Source organism: Dreissena polymorpha, chromosome 16 (assembly GCF_020536995.1).
Source record: "Dreissena polymorpha isolate Duluth1 chromosome 16, UMN_Dpol_1.0, whole genome shotgun sequence".
Classification (NCBI taxonomy): Eukaryota; Metazoa; Mollusca; class Bivalvia; order Myida; family Dreissenidae; genus Dreissena; species Dreissena polymorpha.
In genome coordinates, this window is record NC_068370.1 from 17683406 (window position 1) to 17703211 (window position 19806).

The 19806-nt window shown below is 34.8% G+C and overlaps 1 protein-coding gene across 1 annotated transcript; it reads left to right on the forward strand.

Moving 5' to 3' along the window:
• The first annotated feature begins 522 nt into the window (after nt 1-522).
• On the forward strand, nt 523-7946 carry LOC127862287 (uncharacterized). Its single transcript, XM_052401355.1, has 6 exons — nt 523-657; nt 956-1349; nt 4431-5121; nt 5405-5470; nt 6163-6188; nt 6458-7946. Exons 2-6 carry the CDS (start codon nt 981-983, stop codon nt 7511-7513), a joined length of 2208 nt encoding a protein of 735 aa, XP_052257315.1. The 5' UTR covers nt 523-657; nt 956-980; the 3' UTR covers nt 7514-7946.
• The last annotated feature ends 11860 nt before the right edge of the window (nt 7947-19806 follow it).

Genomic DNA, 19806 nt, shown 5'->3' on the forward strand with positions numbered 1-19806 from the left:
TATAAAGGGTAATATGAGTGTAATCAACAACAGTGAATTGATAGAAATTCACACTTTTAAGGTGCGCCTGTAGTATTCGCAATGCAATTCAAGCCGTGATAAAATGTAAGACAAAGATTTGAACAAAGTTTTAAAACTCGAGAACTATGTACGCTTAAGTAGGAAATTACGTTGCGCTTGATAATTATGTCTGCCTTCATGATTGTGTTGTTATATTATAACTTAGGTTTACTTTATACGATTAAAGAATCAAACCACAGCCATTATACAAAGGATTTGTCCGTGTAAAATCTAAAAGTGTAAAAAGGGACATATGGTATAACCACCAAATCACTTACTACCATTGCGTTTCCAATTATGGCTTATATTTCGTTAATTATTATACATGCATATAAACATTGAACAATTATCATTTATTCTCGCGTCAGGTTTTCCTAACAGCATACGCGTGCACTTTTATCCGATAGCAGACACTTAATATGAACGTTGCCATGAGCTGGTTGTATTCTCTTAAGATGTATTAGTTAAGTTCATATTGACACCGTTGAGGAAGTTTTATACGTGCACGGTTTCCTCTACATATAAATGCAGAGGATGGCAAAACCACTGTCACAGATATGCAATGTTAATAAGTTTGAATGGTTTGCGATATGAACTGTAGGTATTAGTGACATCATTTGTTGCAGAAATATTATTATCGCGTTATGCAATTTTAAAAAATTACGTCGGTGAAAAAACAACGTTATATAAACAGGATGCCTAATGACTTATGTCAATGGCTAAATTAATTACATTCGATTTAATTTAAGAAATCTAACTCAACATTAAACTGTCGACCAGTTAAGTTTAAATTAATGAGATAATCACATTTCATTACAACAAAAGGTGGAATTGAGTTTACATACTTTTAAAATATATATGAATTGAAATGAACAATATATTAATATTTTTTTAGTACAACATCGGAAAATAAGCCTTAAATGTCGGAGAGCGAGGATGACAAATACCGGACAGGGGAAGAGACTCTGTGGGAGGCGGCGTCGAGGAGCGACATCCCGTTGATAGTCAGGGTAAATGAGACGTATCAAAACGAAGACTACGACGACGCCGGTTGGTTTGAGGACGGTATGGAGCTCATGGTGGAAGGTATACGCTCGATCCCGTACGCTCGGGTCCGGGTTTTAGACGTACACGACGAAGAGCAGGCGCGAAAGGCGCACTACGACGATTTCGTGGAGGAGAGGCAAATGTTCTTGGACCAGGTGTACCTGATGCCTATTAACGTCCCTTTGAAATTGAAGCTGGTCACTCGACCAGGGAAACCAAATAAGTATACCTCAATAGCACAGGTGCGTATAGAGTGGAAGAGTTTGAGATTTTGTATTAAGTTTAGAATACGACTTTTTTCATAAATTCGTTAAGTTAGATCTTTTCTGTTTTTGTTTATATTGTGTGCTATTTATGACAACGTACTCACATTTAACAATGTATTTAATCAGAACATTTACCACAGTTATCAAACAATGTCACTTGGTAAAACGTTTTAAGATTTTAAAATTATTTTAACAATACTCAAAATCGAGTAATGTTTGCTTAGAAATACTTTTATTAGAGTCAATTATTGGCTTATTTCATTTGTCATGAAGTTTATTTATCGGCAAATGAATATGTTTATTTATACTTTTAACTGACCAGTAGGATCTTGAGTACGGACAAAAATATTATCTACTATAAACTTGCAATTTATTTATTTTTTAAATACAGAATGTCTAAAAAATAATTGTTTCTTTTCTCAATGTCATAGATTATTGGGCGATATAGGTTAAGATGTCACTAATTTCGGGCGACAACATGTGTAATATTTACATGTATTTAACGCTGATATGGTATACGCATAAAAATCATAAGATTCGGACTAAATATTTCCCTAATAGAATTTCTTTATATACGCATACATACGTTTACAAACAATCCACATATGAATTGCTTCATTATTCACAATATTTACAAGGACGGGAAAGTTTATTGAACAATTTTAAGTATAGGAATACATTTTCAAAACTGAAGGGGGCATATGTGTGTGAAACACAAAGCTAATTAGTTCTACGTGCTTTCTCATCATTCCCAGATTCTAGTAGAACAGTGGCCAATTACTGGCATAAGTATGTAAAATTAGTATAGGAAAAGTAGTAGTATGTTAACCGTGATATGATTGCAATATTATTATATACGGCGCAAAAAAAAGTAAACAAAAAAAATCGTGATCATTAACGTTATTCGATGAAGGTTTGAGATTAGTTTCGGACGCAATTGAATTTAATTTATACTTAAGTGTTTTATTTGATTAGATTTTAAATGCAAAAGGATAAGTTTTAAGGAAGTTTTTCTTTTTGTTCCTAACAAAAGTTTGAAGTATCAGCTCATCTCACTGAAAGCGAATTCAACGACTAGAACAATATGAAATATGAACACTTGAGAGCAAAGTTGAAAAATTGTTTTGTTCGCCTGCGTGTATCTTTCTTAACTTAAGAGGTTTTCAAATTACAATAGAGAGCTTAAAAGAATAAGATGAAGCGGAGTGAAAAGAATAACGAGTAATTGATTTAGAGTAATGTGTGCAATTATTTACATTTATAAGCAAGTCGCTATACTTTTATATTGTGAAATGATTTATATGATAGTGTTTAGCTTTATTAGAAAAACGCTATTAAGGAATGTGGTAAAACTTGCAAAATATTTTTTAAACACTATGTTCTAGATTGCATGTCATTCTTACAATTTTTATTGAAAATCACATTGAAAGGTTTATCAACTTTGAAATTGACAACAGAAATGGGCCCCAGTCAGTTTATGTGCTTTTAAGAGTGTGTATAAAATCCATTAAAAATACTGGCAAACATGTTCTCGTGTAGAATGGACAGTTCTACGTGAACAACCTTGGTAGAGCATAACACATGAAATGCGAAGGAAAAGTACTGTAGTGCATCGGTTTGTAGATGTTTCAAGTGTTGCATGGAAAATATTTTTGTCGTTTTATTGAAAGTGTATAACGTAGGAGAAATCAGTCAATCGATTAATCGATAAACAACTAGCCCCACCGATGCCATTATAGGTTATAATAAACGGACTGAACTGTTATCTTATGTTAACTCATACAACCGCGTATTTGAACTTCTTAATATAACTTCTTCATTCTAAGAAAAATATTATTTAACAAAACGTTGCCTACAATAACAAATCTATCAGTTGCACAACACAATCAACATATTAAAAGTACCGTCAACAACGAATTACGAAAAAAGAAAAGTTCTAAAATACCATATTTGTTTACAATAATTAGTTTATATTGATTAAAATACGACTGGTATATTACATTACTTGAAAGCATTTCATATTTTTAGTATATTCGGTAATAAAAATTCGCGATGTGAAATCAAAAGTACATCGCGATAATAGGTGACATAACGATATACACACTATAAATAACGCAAGTAGATTGATCATTTTATATATAAAATATTTACAATTCACTACGCATGCACAATTTGCATTCCTGGGTTAACCACGTGACGATGATGATCAATCTACTGGCGTTATATATTGTTAACTGTAAGTTACCTGGTACCTGTACCCAGTAAAATTTATTACCGAATATACTGAAAATATGAAAACTTTTTTTACGTTATGTAATATACCAGTCGTGATATTTTAATCAATATAAACTAATACTTGTAAGAAAAATACGGTATTTTAGAACTTTTCTTTTTTCGTCATTCGTGGTTGACGGTACCTTTAAGATTAATAAATCAAACATAAAACATAGATATGCAACGATTGTACACACGCTTTCATAAACAGTATTCAGATTTTGTTGTATCCAAATTCAATATTTTTCCACAGGAGCATTTAACAAAAAATAGTATAATGACCTGACTTTTTACATGACAATCTAATTTATTGCAATGCTAAACGATCCCTTATGACTGATTTATTTACATTTTGAATTTATTAAAAAAATGCATTTTGTGGGATTAAATTTAAAAAGTCAGATTAATGGAACAACTTATGCACGCTGGTATCTCTGATTTTAGAATGTCGCTTTGAATATATTGTATTGTTTGAAAAACTGATGAACATTTGGAAAGTATACACATAGAAGCCATATTGTTTCACCTGTATTGTAAAGTTGAACGGAACATGCAATTAATACTACTACAATTACGCTGGCATATAAATATCGGACACAAAACGCTATTTAAATAAATGTATGCAACCGAGATTCTTAAAGACATAAGTTCTTGTCGAGTATTCGTCCCTAACTTACTGAAACGTACACATAGAAACGAACACAGAGGAGAAAAATCAGAATGCGGAGTTTACGTTAAAATGCAAAGAATAGTTATTATATGCCCATGATCTTACTTTTCCAGGTGATAGAAGACATGCCGATGAAGCTTCTGGTCGACCGAGATGTGATATCGATACCGCCTGGTGGCGGTCACATCACACTGGTTCCGGCAACCACAGTGCTTACCGTCAAGCGCGTGTTCACTTGCTCTATCGATAAGGCGCGCTATCTCCAATGCTCATTTCAATCGCAGCATGTGTCATTTAAGGAGACGTTACGCGTGCAGTTTAGTGCCAGCAGCGACGACTCCTTGTACACTATGCACTATTTACAGATGACCAACGTTTTTCCCACAGTATTTGAGTTTCTGAATCCGAAACCGGACGACGTTGTGCATTACGTCGATTACGAAGCCAATGCCGCACTCACCATAGCAGAAGGTCCGCTGGAGATACTGGGCATCGAACACCTTAACGTGGTCGTCGGCTGGAAACGCCAACAAGAAGCAAAATCGTATAGTACGTTGGTCATACCGGAGTCCCGCGCAAAGACGCTGATGGTTCAGAAACGTCATTTTAAGGACAGATTTATTAAAAACAACTATATTCGAAAAAGGTATACGGCGTGCACATATCTGGACTTTGTCTCAGAAAAGTTGTATTTGATACCGCAGGATCAACCGAATGCTGTGTGTCTGAAAAGTCCAAATCTTTTCTTCTTTGACCCGAATGCTGGTCGACTCCGCATGGCAAAGAATGGCATCATATTTAATCGTAAGTCAAATAGCCGACAACGTACACTCGTAGGCATGCTTAAAACTAATATCTTTTTTTACCTTCTGTATCCAACAAAGCCCGAAATTTGGATTCTTTAAGATGGTTAACGACGTAAACATTATAAAAGGGACTTTTTTCGTTGTCATTCGGTCTCTCTGTCCGTCGCTATAATGCTATATCTTATCGATACCTCAACATCAGTACAATGTATAAAGCTATACGATTTAAATTAATATACTTGTTTGTCAAATACGATACCGTATAATGTCTCTGTTTGCAGCCTCCACTGATGAAGAATCATACGACAGCGACGACGTCTACGCAGACATTGCGCCCCCTATACCAGGTAGGAGACTGGCTAGTTTTCGTGTTGGAAGGCTATTGGATTGCGGTGTATTGGATATCGTTAATGATTTTGTATGTGTAATGTTTGCGGTGTATTTAATGTCGTGTATATATTGCGAGTGCGATGTATTGTAAGCAAATTATAGATTGATTGTGTGATGTATTAGATTTATATAAACATCATGTATACCAGGTGTATAAGATATCGAGAAGGGATTTTGTGCATTTAATAGTTAATTCCATATATGTATACTGCGTGATATCCATTGAATGGCATTAATTAATGTAGTGTGTGTTATGTGTAGTGAATTCCATTAATGTACGTTGTGTGATGTATCTTGAATGCTACGAATAGCGTGTATGTGAGCCATAAATACGGAATGCCATGAGTGGATCTCTTTTCATGTGTATTGAATTGAGCCGCGCTCTGTGAAAAGGAGGTTTAATGCTGTCCGCACGGGCTTATCAGGGACGACACTTTCCACATAAACTGTATTTTTGCTAAAATGAAACTTATTATAAATATCCTTAAAGCGGAATTTGTCGTCTCTGATTACGCGCATGCATTAAACCCCCTTTTCTTAGAGCACGGTAAAATTGTATTTATATCTCGGATGGACTTCATAAGATCTCGTGCAAATAAATTTATTTGTGTCTGCTCGTCATTAATTTTCCTCTGTTGCCATTTTTCAGAACGAGTTCCAATCACCTGTCCTCAGGTAATATCAACTACAGGATAGTTATTGTTGTTTTCGCTCTTGCTGTTATTTCTAATATTGTTTTGTTTTTGTTTTATAAACGTTGTTCAAAAATATTATTACTATTTGTTTTTAAGAATTAAGCTATCTGTTGAATATTGTTAATTTATTATTACTTGATAATATCAAGGGATACTGATGTTAAGCATATAAATGTATTTGGAGTAATAATAATGTTGTGTTTATTATTATGTAATTATTGACCTGCTTTTTCCTTATCATTCTGACAGGCTTTACAGAATGTTAAAAAGAAAATCGGTCTTTTTCACAAGATTCACGAGGAAATCAAGTCCTTTTTTAAAAGAAAAGGGAAAAGTCGACGGAGAAAAAGGCGAGGAGAACAAATGCGAGAACCCGGTGAATGTCTAAGCATTCTCATGTACAGGCGTTCGAAATCTATGTCTGACATCGACAAACTAGACGACAACGCTACCCGGAACGTCAGAAATATCAGTACTATGGGTTACAGGAAACCACCCGCTCCACCCCCTGGGTGCACTGACGCGATACAGAGCAATAAACCTACACGAAGCATTCCATCTACACCGAATACGTTCAACTCCAGCTTTCCAACTGAGAACCTCATGAAACCTACCACAAGAGTTCCATCTACACCAAGCAAGAGTAAATCCGAGGCCAGCTCTCCAACTGACACATACACTACAAAAACCAACAGCTTTTCACCAATATTGAGCAGGAGTCGATCCGCCTCAAGATCTCCGTCTGAAATACGCAGGGAATGGCGCCCCCTTTCGGCATTAGTGTCCTCCCACAGTGACGAGGAATCTGATAACTACATAATTCCGTGCCCCTCGATACCTCCGCGACGTTCCACAAGAGCTCCGAGAAGCCCTGCACCACATAGGCCGGCGCCACCAATTCCGCTTGACGATAACAATAGAAACCACGTGATTGCTAACGCCGACCCTAGTGACCATCCCGAAGCACTTCCGGTAACTACTCACTCCGAAGAAGCCAACGAGAAAGCAGGGTACGCAACGATATCGCAGAAATGCATGGAAAGTATCCTGTGCCCCGGACAAACGAGTGAAGACTTTTACAAGTATTCCGTTATTGAACTATACCACCTGTTGAAGCACTGCAACCTTCATGACATCGCTAACATTTGCTACGAGCACCGTTATGATGGGAATTTCTTCGCAAACGTAGATGTTCAGCAGCTCCTTCAAGATCAACCGTTCAGTGCCTCTAACATTCAAATACTGAAGTTTAAAAAGCTCCAGGATGGATGGCGTCCTAGTACTTACACTTGGTGCGCGTCTTAAAGTTACGCTATCCATTACATTGATAAACGCCTTAAACGGCAATATTGAATAACTGAAATTAATGGATGAATATTTAAAGAGCATAAATCATTATGTTTGATTCACATTATAATTATAATGTAGTTCAATTACAACTCAAAATCTACAATAATGACTAAGTAAAAATTAATGCATCCATTCGTATTCTTGCGGGTCTTTTTATTGAAATATATGCTGTTTAGGTCGATTTGCAGTCCCATTTGCATGAGGCTTGCCTTATAAGTACACAATTGTTGTATGTTATAAATACAGAAATAATGCGTTGGATAAGTTTCCTTATATGATGTTTATTTGCAAACATTACATCGTCTTAAAAATATATATTGAAACTAATGTTCAAATTCTGACTGTATGTAATGACAATGCATCATTGTTTACAACTGGCATTGAAGATAAATATACTCAGTAGTGGGATGAGATATTGTATTTAAAAAAGACAAAATTAATTAAGTGTGTGCCCCTCTTTTAACATTACCATTTATCGGTATATCCGCGCATGCACGGGAAATGAATTTAAGGAACAGAAATTTTAGATAATTAAAATTGACATGCCTTGGCACAAAATACGACGTCATTGTAGTCGTTTAAACTAACTGTATTAAGTCAGAAAATTTCATATAAATGCGCGCTTTATAAGCTTAAATATATTAATTTTGATTAATATTAGAATCATTTATTATAATTAACTTAAAAGTTGATCATCATTAAAAGCAGTGGTATTAAAACTGTTGAAACCGTCAAATACATTAATTCTTTTCACCTTGGCAATGTTTGAAGTACATTTAATTTTAACGACATTCGGGTTTGATTTAATTTGCAAGTGCATTATATTAAGAAGTATTGATCTGATCATCAAAAGAATTAATATAATTATCGCTTTTTTCATGACCACTGGGCTCTCGGCGCGTTCACGAAAGCGAATTCCGCTTAATCGGAATTTTTCTATCTTTCTTCGCGACGATCCGTGACCAGTCCGTGTCTGATTTTAACGCTTCTGCAGCCTTCTGGAATGTGCCTGTTAAAAATTAAAATACTCCGGCCTTCAAATTGAAAGTTGTTCAATGCGGACGCCGAATATTCTGGACCCATCGCAATGGAATCGGCATCGTAAAGAAAACTGCAAGGTTTCAGTACGCTTTATCAGCCTCGAGCGGATCCTGCATGATGCGGAATGAATCCAGAGAACTCTAAAAAGATGACTGGTGTAAACCGCAACTGCAAGGTTTCAGTACGCTTTATCAGCGCCGAGCGGATCCTGCATGATGCGGAATGAATCCAGAGAACTCTAAAAAGATGATTGGTGTAAACCGCAAAGTATTGTACAAGAATCTGCAAATACATGCCCACATTTATCTGAAATTACATGGACAAAGTAGCATTTTGTTATCGACAACCCATCGGGGCTGGAGTGGACAAACACCTATTACTAGTAATTTATAGTGGACTAAGGGAATACACGAAGCTTATGGTGTAATAGTCATCCTGGTGTTATCTTACCATTTTCGGTATAATTAAAACTTTCGAATCATTCATGTTGTACTGTTCAGTACGTGGAGTTCCAATCTGTTCATTCCTTTTTCTAGCTTAAATCGCAGTGTTCAAATCTCTGCTCAAGATGAATGAACGAAATGTTCAAAAGAATATGTAACGAGAAATACACAAATGTATTGTCTCAGTGGTTGTATAACAAAATTCTAGTATTATTATAAGTAAAGTGAGTTTAAAATATTTATTGTTTTCATAATCTTTAACTTATGTTATTAGTTATGACTTAACCGTGGATCAAAACTTATTGGTCCTCTAACTGGTTTAGGTACTTGAACATACAATAGAGACAAAAATCATCTTCTGCAGTTGCGCATATTTTTATCACGAGTGCTGATGGTTGAAAGTGAAAAGTTTTCATTGTACAATTGCTGCTCATTGGCTTAGAGTGAACGCCTCGCGATTAAATTTGCAGGATGCAGATATGCTGAGTGCAGTACTTAAACGCCCAAGTGTGAAAATCTAGTTAGTTGTTGAAACCGATGATCGAAAAGTGGTTTTGTTTCAATACGCAATTGAAACTTTTTCGGTAAGTGAACGACTCGTCGCGGGGGAACTTGAAGAACATCGATTAGCAGAGAGCAGTACTTGAACGCTTAATTATCAGTAGACCTGTTCAAGTGACCGTAAAATGACAGGTTCTTAACATTTCCCTCCAGAAAGGATTTGACTATTGGTATATCTCGATATATTTTATAATGTATTAACACTTAGTTCGAGTTGTTGTTTTTTTTCTAACTTATTTACCCTAATATCTTCAAACGAATTCGCATGTTAATATTTCGCTGTCATGAATCATGTAATCCGAACAAGAAAACGCACACTTATGGTGACTTGGTGGCCCTCTATCGCTCCCGTGAACAGCCAAATAACTGAAATGTGGTGCTTTGAGTAGATCTGGTTCGTTATCTTAAATTTGGCCTTGTGACCAGTGTGAGTTATACAATATCATTAAGCTGAAACTAAGTTATACCTGTATTGTATGTTTTTTAAACTCCTTGCTTTGTAATTTGCGCACGAGACATCCAAATTATTAATTGATTGACCTACTCGTAGTCAATGCATGCGTAGTATGCGCTTGATATTTATTAGATAAAACTTCATCAGCAGACATTATGGTATGCGCAATGGTCTTCATCAGATGTTCAAATAATAATACATGTACATAGATATGCCAAAGATCTTCATCACATGAGAAAATCAGAATGCATTGGTATGCGCTAAATCTTCATCAAATGTTCAACGCTTAATGAAAATATAGGCACACTCTGCTTCAGATGTATAACTAAACAAGCTTTGCATTAGATCGTCATAATATGTTTAAGTAATAGTGCATGGCTTAGCATGAACTCTTCATCGGATATTCAAATAAGAATAGCTACGCTTCAATCTTCAACAGATGTTCAATAACTTATGCACCAGATCTTCACCAAATGTGTACATCAGACTGTATAGCTTTCCACTAGATTCATCAGGTGTTCAAAAGAAAATGCATAGCTTTATCAAGTGTTAAAAATATAATGAATAGCTATGTGCTAGATCTTCGTCAGATGTTCAAATCACAATTCATATTTAAATAGACATGCACCTTTTTATCATCAGACAGAAAAGCTATGCGCTAGATCTTCATCAGATGTTCAAATCAGAATGCGTAGCTTTTCGTGAGATCTTTGTCATATTGTGAAAATTAGAATACGGACACATTCATAATTTCTGTTGTATAACAACGCAAAACAAGTTCCGATTTTAGCATGTTCAGATTTAGTTCTATCCAATCAAGAATGCTCATAATCATGTATATAAACAGAAGCGGCTTTCTGTCCAGATTTAACTTGAAAGATTTCATTAAATTTGATTCTTAGCCATGCTTTTTTAAATTGATTAAATATGGTAAAACCATACATTAACTAAGTTCAAATATGTGTGTACTTTAGACGGTACTTTTTTGTTTGGTAGTCATTGAAAAAAAAGAATGTGGATTCAGCGATTGCTTTTCTAGATAGTACTAAACACTCGGTTTTTTAATGGATTGAGTAACCAACCACTTATCAGCTCAAAAATTTGCAAGATTTGTTTTAAGATGAGTAACATTATCAATAGAATTTTCGGCATTTATACATATCGAACTCTAACCTGTAAATAGTTGAAGGAGACAGTGAATATCACTAACAATAACGTATAAGCATAGAAGAAAAAGACAGGCCTTACTATAGACCCTTGTGGAACATCGCCACAAAGACGTCCGATTTGCAGCAGGTGATTACGACAAATTCACGTATGTCCTAAAAAGTGTTTAACCACGAATGTAAATTAACCGAAAAACCACATAGTTTTAGCTTATTAATTAGACCTTCTTGCTTTCCTCTATTAAATGCCTTTGAAATGTCACAAAATAAAACGGCTCTTACCTCTTGCACTCCCTCAAGACTTTTATAAAAAGAATTATCGATTGAAAGTAGCATCGCTGTGGGTATAAAACCACTTTAACGATTGGTTAACATCTTAGTCGCCCAAAAATGATAAAAGATGTATTTATTTGTAAAGACAGTTGCTTACAACATAAGGAAGGAGGGGAATTTATTAATAGTTTTTCTACATTCTGAGGATCAGACCCTTGATGAGTTGCTCATTTGTTTGCTACTTTCTATTGCATGGGATCACGAACAGAAAAAAAAACAGATTTCGAAGTAGGATGGTCCATTTCATCTGCGATTTCTTTTAATAATCGGCCTTTTATTTGATCCGGTCCACAGGCATTTCCGCGTTTATTTACTTTGAACGAATGACAAGTCGTGAGACTTCTTGACTATAAATGGTGAAGTCGTTTAAGGTGGGGCAGTTTTATCTGTAAAGAAATTAAAATATGTATACGTATACTGGTTATAGCTAGAGTAGATTCATGCTTAAACAAGGAATTAAGTTTGCGTTATAAATGTGCGATTCACTTTATAACACTATTAATTAAGGCGACACCTCGTTTATTGGCAACAACTCGTTATCTCAGGTGGTTTGTATTGGGAATTTTAAGAAGTTTCCAGAAGTCAGTCGACGAGTTATACTTTTCACATATTATTTTGACATGTTAATCAAACTGAACACTTTCTTCGCTGATTTGACCACACGGTCAACTAACTTTAGTTGCTGGTGATATATGTGCCATTGACTGTATTATAAAAAGAGCCATGGCTTTCTTGTATGCACGTTTACGGCGACGGATTTCCTTACGTGTATTGTAATGAATACGTCATTCATATGCTCTTATTCGAACGATTTTGAAATGTAATGCAGTGTCACAGAATGAAACAATCACTCCAATCAAAGTATCGCACAATGTGTTTTTTGTATTGTTTTTTTTTTGTAGTCGCCAACTTGTGTCATGTATTTGATGTTCAGAATTAGACCCAGTAAGACTATTGAGGTTAACAGTATGGGGCACAGATACACAACTGGTAGTGAAAACCCGTGTATTGATAGTCCTTTTCACCTTCAAAGAATTCATGTACTGCTTTCAATACTGTAAATTACTTATATGATTGTATAGTATAGTAATGGCTGATACCCTGAAACTCGATCTTCGTTCATGTGTTTCGTGTATTTTTCTACTGTATATCTATAACTGCTACACTGCTATCATAAGACTTATTGCAACTACGGACACTATGCAACTCTTTAATCGTTATTGTTTTTCTTCCTTCGTGTAAGCAATTACCATTAAAACACTAAATAACTTTTCAATATCTCCTTTTTGATCTACACGTACACCTGGTATCAAATAACCGGTCCTCATTTTAAATGTAGCTTTGAACAGAGAGTTTGTATGGCTATTATCTGCGCGATAAGTTGTTTAGTGCGTATTAGAATCATTCAGGAAGTTTGAACCATGAAAAGTTTTCTCTATATAAATATCCAGCCGACTGAAAAATACATGATTTATCTACTACGGTTACAAAGTTAGAATGGCAAGAGCCTAGTTTAAAAAATAGAGTTGTCGTTGTTTTTTGTTCAAAAAGGTCTATTGGAAAGCATGACATCATTTTGAGCTCATCTATTTTTTGAAAAAAAAATATGAGCTATTGTAATCACCTTGGCGTCGACGTCTGCGTCGGCTTCAGCGTCGGCGTCGGCGTCCGGTTAAATTTTGCGTTTAGGTCCATTTTTCTCATAAAGTATGAATGCTATTGCATTCAAACTTGGTACACTTACTAACTATCACGAGGGGACTGGGCAGGCAAAGTTAGATAACTCTGGCGTGCATTTTGACAGAATTATGTGCCCTTTTATACTTAGAAAATTGAAAATTTTGGTTAAGTTTTGTGTTTAGGTCCATTTTATTCCTTAAGTATCAAAGCTATTGCTTTCATACTTGCAACACTTACTAACTATCATAAGGGGACTGTGCAGGCAAAGTTATGTAACTTTTACTGGCATTTTGACAGAATTATGTGCCCTTTTTATACTTAGAAAATTGAAAATTTTGGTTAAGTTTTGTGTTTAGGTCCATTTTATTCCTTAAGTATCAAAGCTATTGCTTTCATGCTTGCAACACTTACTATCATATGGGGACTGTGCATGCAAAGTAATGTGACTCTGACTGGCATTTTGACAGAATTATGTGGCTTTTTTATACTTAGAAAATTGAAAATTTGGTTAAGTTTTGTGTTAAGGTCCACTTTATTCCTAAAGTATCAAAGCTATTGCTTTCATACTTGCAACACTTACTAACTATCATAAGGGACTGTGCAGGCAAATTTATGTAACTCTGACTGGCATTTTGACGGAATTATGGGCCCTTTATACTTTGAAAATTGAAAATATGGTTAGGTTTTGTGTTTGGTCCACTTTACCCCTAAAGTATCATATATGTTGCTTTCATACTTGGAACACTCGCAAACTATCATAAAGGGACAGTAAAGGACAAGTTGCATAACTCTGCTTGTCATTTTTACGGAATTATGGCCCTTTTTTTACTTAGTAACTTTGAATATATGGTTAAATTCTGTGTTTAGATCCACTTTACTTCTAAAGTATCAAGGCTATTGCTTTCAAACTTCAAATACTCTCATGCTATCATGAGGGCACTGTACCTGGCAAGTTGAATTTTACCTTGACCTTTGAATGACCTTGACTCTCAAGGTCAAATTATTAAATTTTGCTAAAATTGCCATAACTTCTTTATTTATGATTAGATTTGATTGATACTTTGACAAAAAAACTCTTATTTGACATACCACAATAGACTCCACCCAAACCATCCCCCAAGCCTCCCCCCCCCCAAAAAAATGCATTGATTTTGCATTTTTGGAAGAAAATGTAATAAATGACCACACACCCACACTATACACCCCCCTCCACTCCACCCCTCCTTCCTTTGTGATTGAAATTGAGATAGGTCCTTTCACCTTTAAAAAGAAAAATAGATGAGCAGTCTGCACCCGCAAGGCGGTGCTCTTGTTATCATTTGCTACAGTCAAATAACAGCCGTTAAACAGAAAAAGCTTAAATAGCTCATATACCAGAAATAATGGTTGAGCTCCATTTTACATAAATTTTGGATCTCAAATGTTTTTGAAAAATAAATGTAAATGTAATCTATTGATACCATACAGCCCGGGCCCACATTATCCACGAATGGTAATTGCATTCAAATAATTGCGAGTGGCACATTATGGGATTATGGGGAAAAGTGTTGGCGTTGTTTTAACAATGTTTTGCCACGTTTTGACCCATTCTAGAGAGAGTTTATTAACACAAGGTACAAATAAGAATGAGCTAAATCCGCAAGGTTATGAATATTTTTTTTTGATTAAAAAGACCTCACATCTTATTTTCAGTATGCCGATATTTATGTGAAACATAAAAGGAAAAAGTTGTTTATACCCATGAAATAGTTGAGCTCAGATTGCGGTTTATTAAAACCCCATAAACACCCAAAATGTATTAATAATTCGAAAACTATTTCGTAGTTCGCATCTTGCTTCCGACCCTGCGCGGAGCCAAACTCGCGTTCGGTCGTAAATGTTAAGGATCTCGTAGCCGGAAATTCACATTGAATATATTTTCACACCAAAAATTAAAACGAGCATTCTGTATCTCGTTAGATCTATGTTACAATTCCACATCTAGCGCTGAAATTTTAGCTATTGCTATAAGGAACACTAATTTTTTATGGGTTAACTTTAATTTGCGAAATATCGTTGATTTTCAGTGTTTATGGAGTTTTAAAGGTACCGTCAACCGCGATTGACGAAAAAAGAAAAGTTCTAAAATACCGTCTTTTTTACAATTATTAGTTTATAATTGATTAAAATATCACGACTGGCATATAACATTACTTGAAAAAGTTCATATTTTCAGTATATTCGTTTATACAATTTTGCGATGTGAAATCGAAAATACATCGCGAAAATAGGTGACATAACGATATACACACTATAAATAACGCAAGTATATTGATCATTTTATATATATATAATATATACAATTCACTACGCATGCACATTTTGCATAACTGGGTTTACCACGTGACAATGTTGATCAATTCACTTGCGTTATTTATAGTTAACTGGTAGTTACCTGGTAGACATACCCAGTAAAATGTATTACCGAATATAGACCGTTCCATAATCGATAAATTGACCGCCGCCATATTGTCAGTCACGTGACTGTCCGCCATTACACTGCTGCTAACTGGTGCGAGTCTGCGATTCCAAAAGCCAAAGACGTAGAGAATACCCGCTTAACCGTTGTCGGATAAATAAATTACTTAATGAATTAATGTGAGGCGATCATCACATTTTTGTTGTTTAAATGATTGTTTGAAGTTGAGATGGATTGTTACAAATAAAATGTTTAAAATGCTTTCGTGTATTTGCTTTTTTTTATCTGTAATCAAGTGGTAATCATCGGCGAAAATTTGCCGGTTCAGTCGCTCATACTATGTCTTTGATTAGACTTGTTACTTTTAACGCTTCACAAACAATTCACGCATGTATTGTTGTGTTGATGTTAATAGCCGCAACATCAAGCAATTTATATTTTAATTAATACTTATTAAAGATTCTCGCGCAATTAATTACCGCTAATTGTTTGTAATTGGTCTCATTTGGTAAAAATCTACATTCCAAAATCATAACATATTATATTAAGTACGGTATGCTATTTTTGATACGCCTTCCATTATTTTTCTTGTTCTAACTGATATCAAAGATAAAAAATTGTGGTTTGGATTTATATTTAATTTTTTTAGATGGAATTTTGTCACGTTAAAAAACGAGCTTTTTATCATGAGAGAGTGATATTGATCTTGACGATATTTTATGTGATTATTCGGAAGATGAAGAGAATGTGATCTATGTGATATATCTATATTTGCATCTGTGAATCATTTAACAGCTATAAAGCTAAAAAATACTAAAAAATGTATTTTATAGGTCTTTGAAGTAACGCAAAACATATGGATAACGACACCAAATGTTTAGTCAATTAATCCACACACAAAAACACCTAAATAATATTTCAAAAATATATTATTAAGCGCCAAACTAATTTATTAAAACATTTATTTGCAACTTTAAAAACGCGGCATAAGCATCAAATTAAAGATTATCTGAAGACTGAAAGGCCAACAATTTGGCACAACAAAGAGCTCTATGCATAAGCCGTAATATTTTTTGCAGAAAAGCTTCAATAAATTACAATAGTAATACATCTAATTATAAAAATATAATTATGAATGGCATGAGTACGTTAGTGTGATAAACACGTGAGTAATAGAAAGTGCATTGAAAATAAACGTACTACAAAGCCCTATTAAAAGCGAAGTGCATGACAGTATTTACATGTAATTTTAATTTGATGGGTTTTGTACAGAGAATGACGGTATTGAGGAATATTAACATACAACTGAAAAACACAACTTTACATGATGCAATTTGAACTGTGTATTCATGTATATTAAAAACTCGTTACTAGTGAGTATGAGTGGCAAATATCTAACATTTTAACACACATATATCTGTATTAATATATTTTTTTAAACATTATTTACCCCCGTTCGTGTCAAATGTAATTTCTTGTTTTTATGATGTCGTTCGTGCATTGCCGTAACATTAAATCTTCATACGAAATGACGTAGTTTTAATTAACCGATACCCGCTAAATACGTTAAATGTTATGTTTTTAGGTAAATTTTATAATTATCAAATACTTTTTTTCATAAATTAAACCAGTATCTTTACGGTGTACAATTTCTGATATTCTATATTGGACATAACTTTTAATTTGTACAATATGTAACATATCTAATGAACGCAACTGTTAAGTATGTCGGGGGTAAAATATTAAACCAAATGACTGCTTAATACTACCAGAAAGAGAAGACATGGTGGCATCATCAATTGTGTTTAATGACCAGACTGTCATCTGCCACCCAGTGTGGTTTATGACACCCCGGAATGACGCCATGTTGTTAGTTAAGTCTGGATAATATCTGATCAAAACGAGATAATCGGATTATGCAGAACAAACGGGCAATTCAACACTGGAATGCAAAGGATTACGCGATTTTAAGATTGATGCATATAATCAAATGATAAATATTGCATTTAGTTTAATTAAATGTTTTTTTTTATTGTGTCAACGTGTTTACTTTCCTAGACAAATACCGAAAAAATGCACGTTTTTCAAACATTTTTCTGTTATAACACTAGCTTAACATCTCCTCTAGCAGAAAAACTTTATTTCATACAATTTGCATGACAAACAAAAACGTTTTACAAAAAGAAAGAAATTCACCCGTTGAATAATCGGTGCTCTCTTATATATGTTACCTGTTGTTTCGCAGTAGTGTAATGGCGGACGCGGAGAGTATTCAGGGGAGATAATTGGGTAATTACTAAATTATGGAACGGTCTATACTGAAAATATGAAAACGTAACAACTTTTTTCAAGTATTATTGCATAAACTCTATCTATAATGCCCTCTGGCGGGGTGCAGAAACTTGGCAAAAGGAGGGCTTGAACGGGAGAAATCGTGTATTAACAATGCGATTCACGTGCCGTTCAAGCCCTGTTATGTGTTTTTTTCATATCCATAATCTGGTCCACGCGCAGTTACTTCTCTTCTCCAGCCTTCGACGACTTTCCAAGCATAAATGGGGAACTGAATAAGCACCAGTTTCCTCATGCATGCAGGGATAATGACTATTTCAATCCACTTTTAAAGTTATACCATCTGCACTCTCTTGACAACAGCTTTTATTTTATTGGCAACGTCAATGAAGTTAAGGTTATTTACTCAACACTTTCAAAAGACTATGCAGTAAATGTAAGTGTTTATGTTCCTTCAACGTTCCTGCTGTAAATTCCAAAATAATTCCTCATTTCTAACTTTGCGCGGCTGCATTTCAACTTTGCATTAATCCACTGTTTAAACACATTTTAAATCGAAAACTGCCTATCCGAAGGAAAAGCCTCGTCATTTCGGATGATGACCGAATGAGGCATGTGTAAAACACAACATTGAACTGTATTGAAATAATCGAATTATTTTGTCGATGTCGAATGAACAAAATATATTGTTTTCAATGTTATTTAACATTATTTTGGGATGTGTGATTTGTTTATGCAATACTAGCGAAAATACACATTTTCTCGGACATGATCATTTGCGGGCGCTCTCAAAATCCCTGCCTGCCCTCGTGCTGCGCACTCGGGCAGGAACAGAGTTTTCGAGCGCCCGCAGATGATCATGCCCTCGAAAACGTGTATTATCCCTATAATGTAATATACCAGTCATGATATTTTAATCAAAATTAACTAATCATTGTAAAAAATACGGTATTTTAGAACTTTTATTATTTCGTCAATCGAGTTTGACGGTCCCTTTAATGCTGGCGATGTATACCTAAGATGTTTGTTTTTGCAGCCTCCTCGGATGAAGAATCATACGACAGCGACTACACGAAAAAAGCGCCCCCTATACCAGGTAAGAGAATTGCTTGTGTAAGGTGAGAAATGAATGGCATTAATGGAAAATACGGCATTTCATTAATTTTCTATGATGTTTATAAATTGTATCTATGTTGGATGCCTTCAGAAGATCACATGCAAATCAACAAGTTTTATGTTCTTGTAATGTATTTTCTTCATTTGCTTGTTTCAGAACGAATTCCGATCACCTGTCCTCAGGTAATATCAACTACAGAATAGTTAATTGTTTTATTGAATATTTTTACGTGTTATTGATGATACCTGTGTATTGTTATTTATTTTTTTGTTACAGTTGTTAAAATATGTTAGCTGTTACATTTTGTTGTTAATTATTTAATAATATCAAGGTATACATGTGATCAATTTAATAATGAGAATTATGCTATTGTTGAATTTCTTGTTGTATCATGTAAACTGTGTTTTCTTATTGTTGCGAAAGGCCTCGGAGATTGTTAAGAAGAAAATCGGCCTGATTCACAACGTTCACATGGAAATCAAGAGCTTTATCAAAAAAGTCTACGTCCCAAAAGACCAGGAAAACAAATGCGAGAGCCAGGCGGGTATCCCATGTACAGGCGCTCAAAATCTATACCAGATACTGAAATTGACGAATCAAACAACAACGCAACCGGAAACGAAAGACTTAAAAAATACAGTACCATGGGATTACGGAGACCCCCGGCCCCACCCCCAGAGAGCGCTGACTCGCAACAAATCAC

What these genes read in the sequence shown, in the direction of transcription:
- LOC127862287 (XM_052401355.1), top strand. Translation starts at nt 981, where the DNA reads ATGTCGGAGAGCGAGGATGACAAATACCGGACAGGGGAAGAGACTCTG. An exon ending in GAATGGCATCATATTTAATC is followed by an intron (nt 5,122 to 5,404) that starts GTAAGTCAAATA and finishes CTCTGTTTGCAG; the next exon opens with CCTCCACTGATGAAGAATCA. An exon ending in TTCCAATCACCTGTCCTCAG is followed by an intron (nt 6,189 to 6,457) that starts GTAATATCAACT and finishes TCATTCTGACAG; the next exon opens with GCTTTACAGAATGTTAAAAA.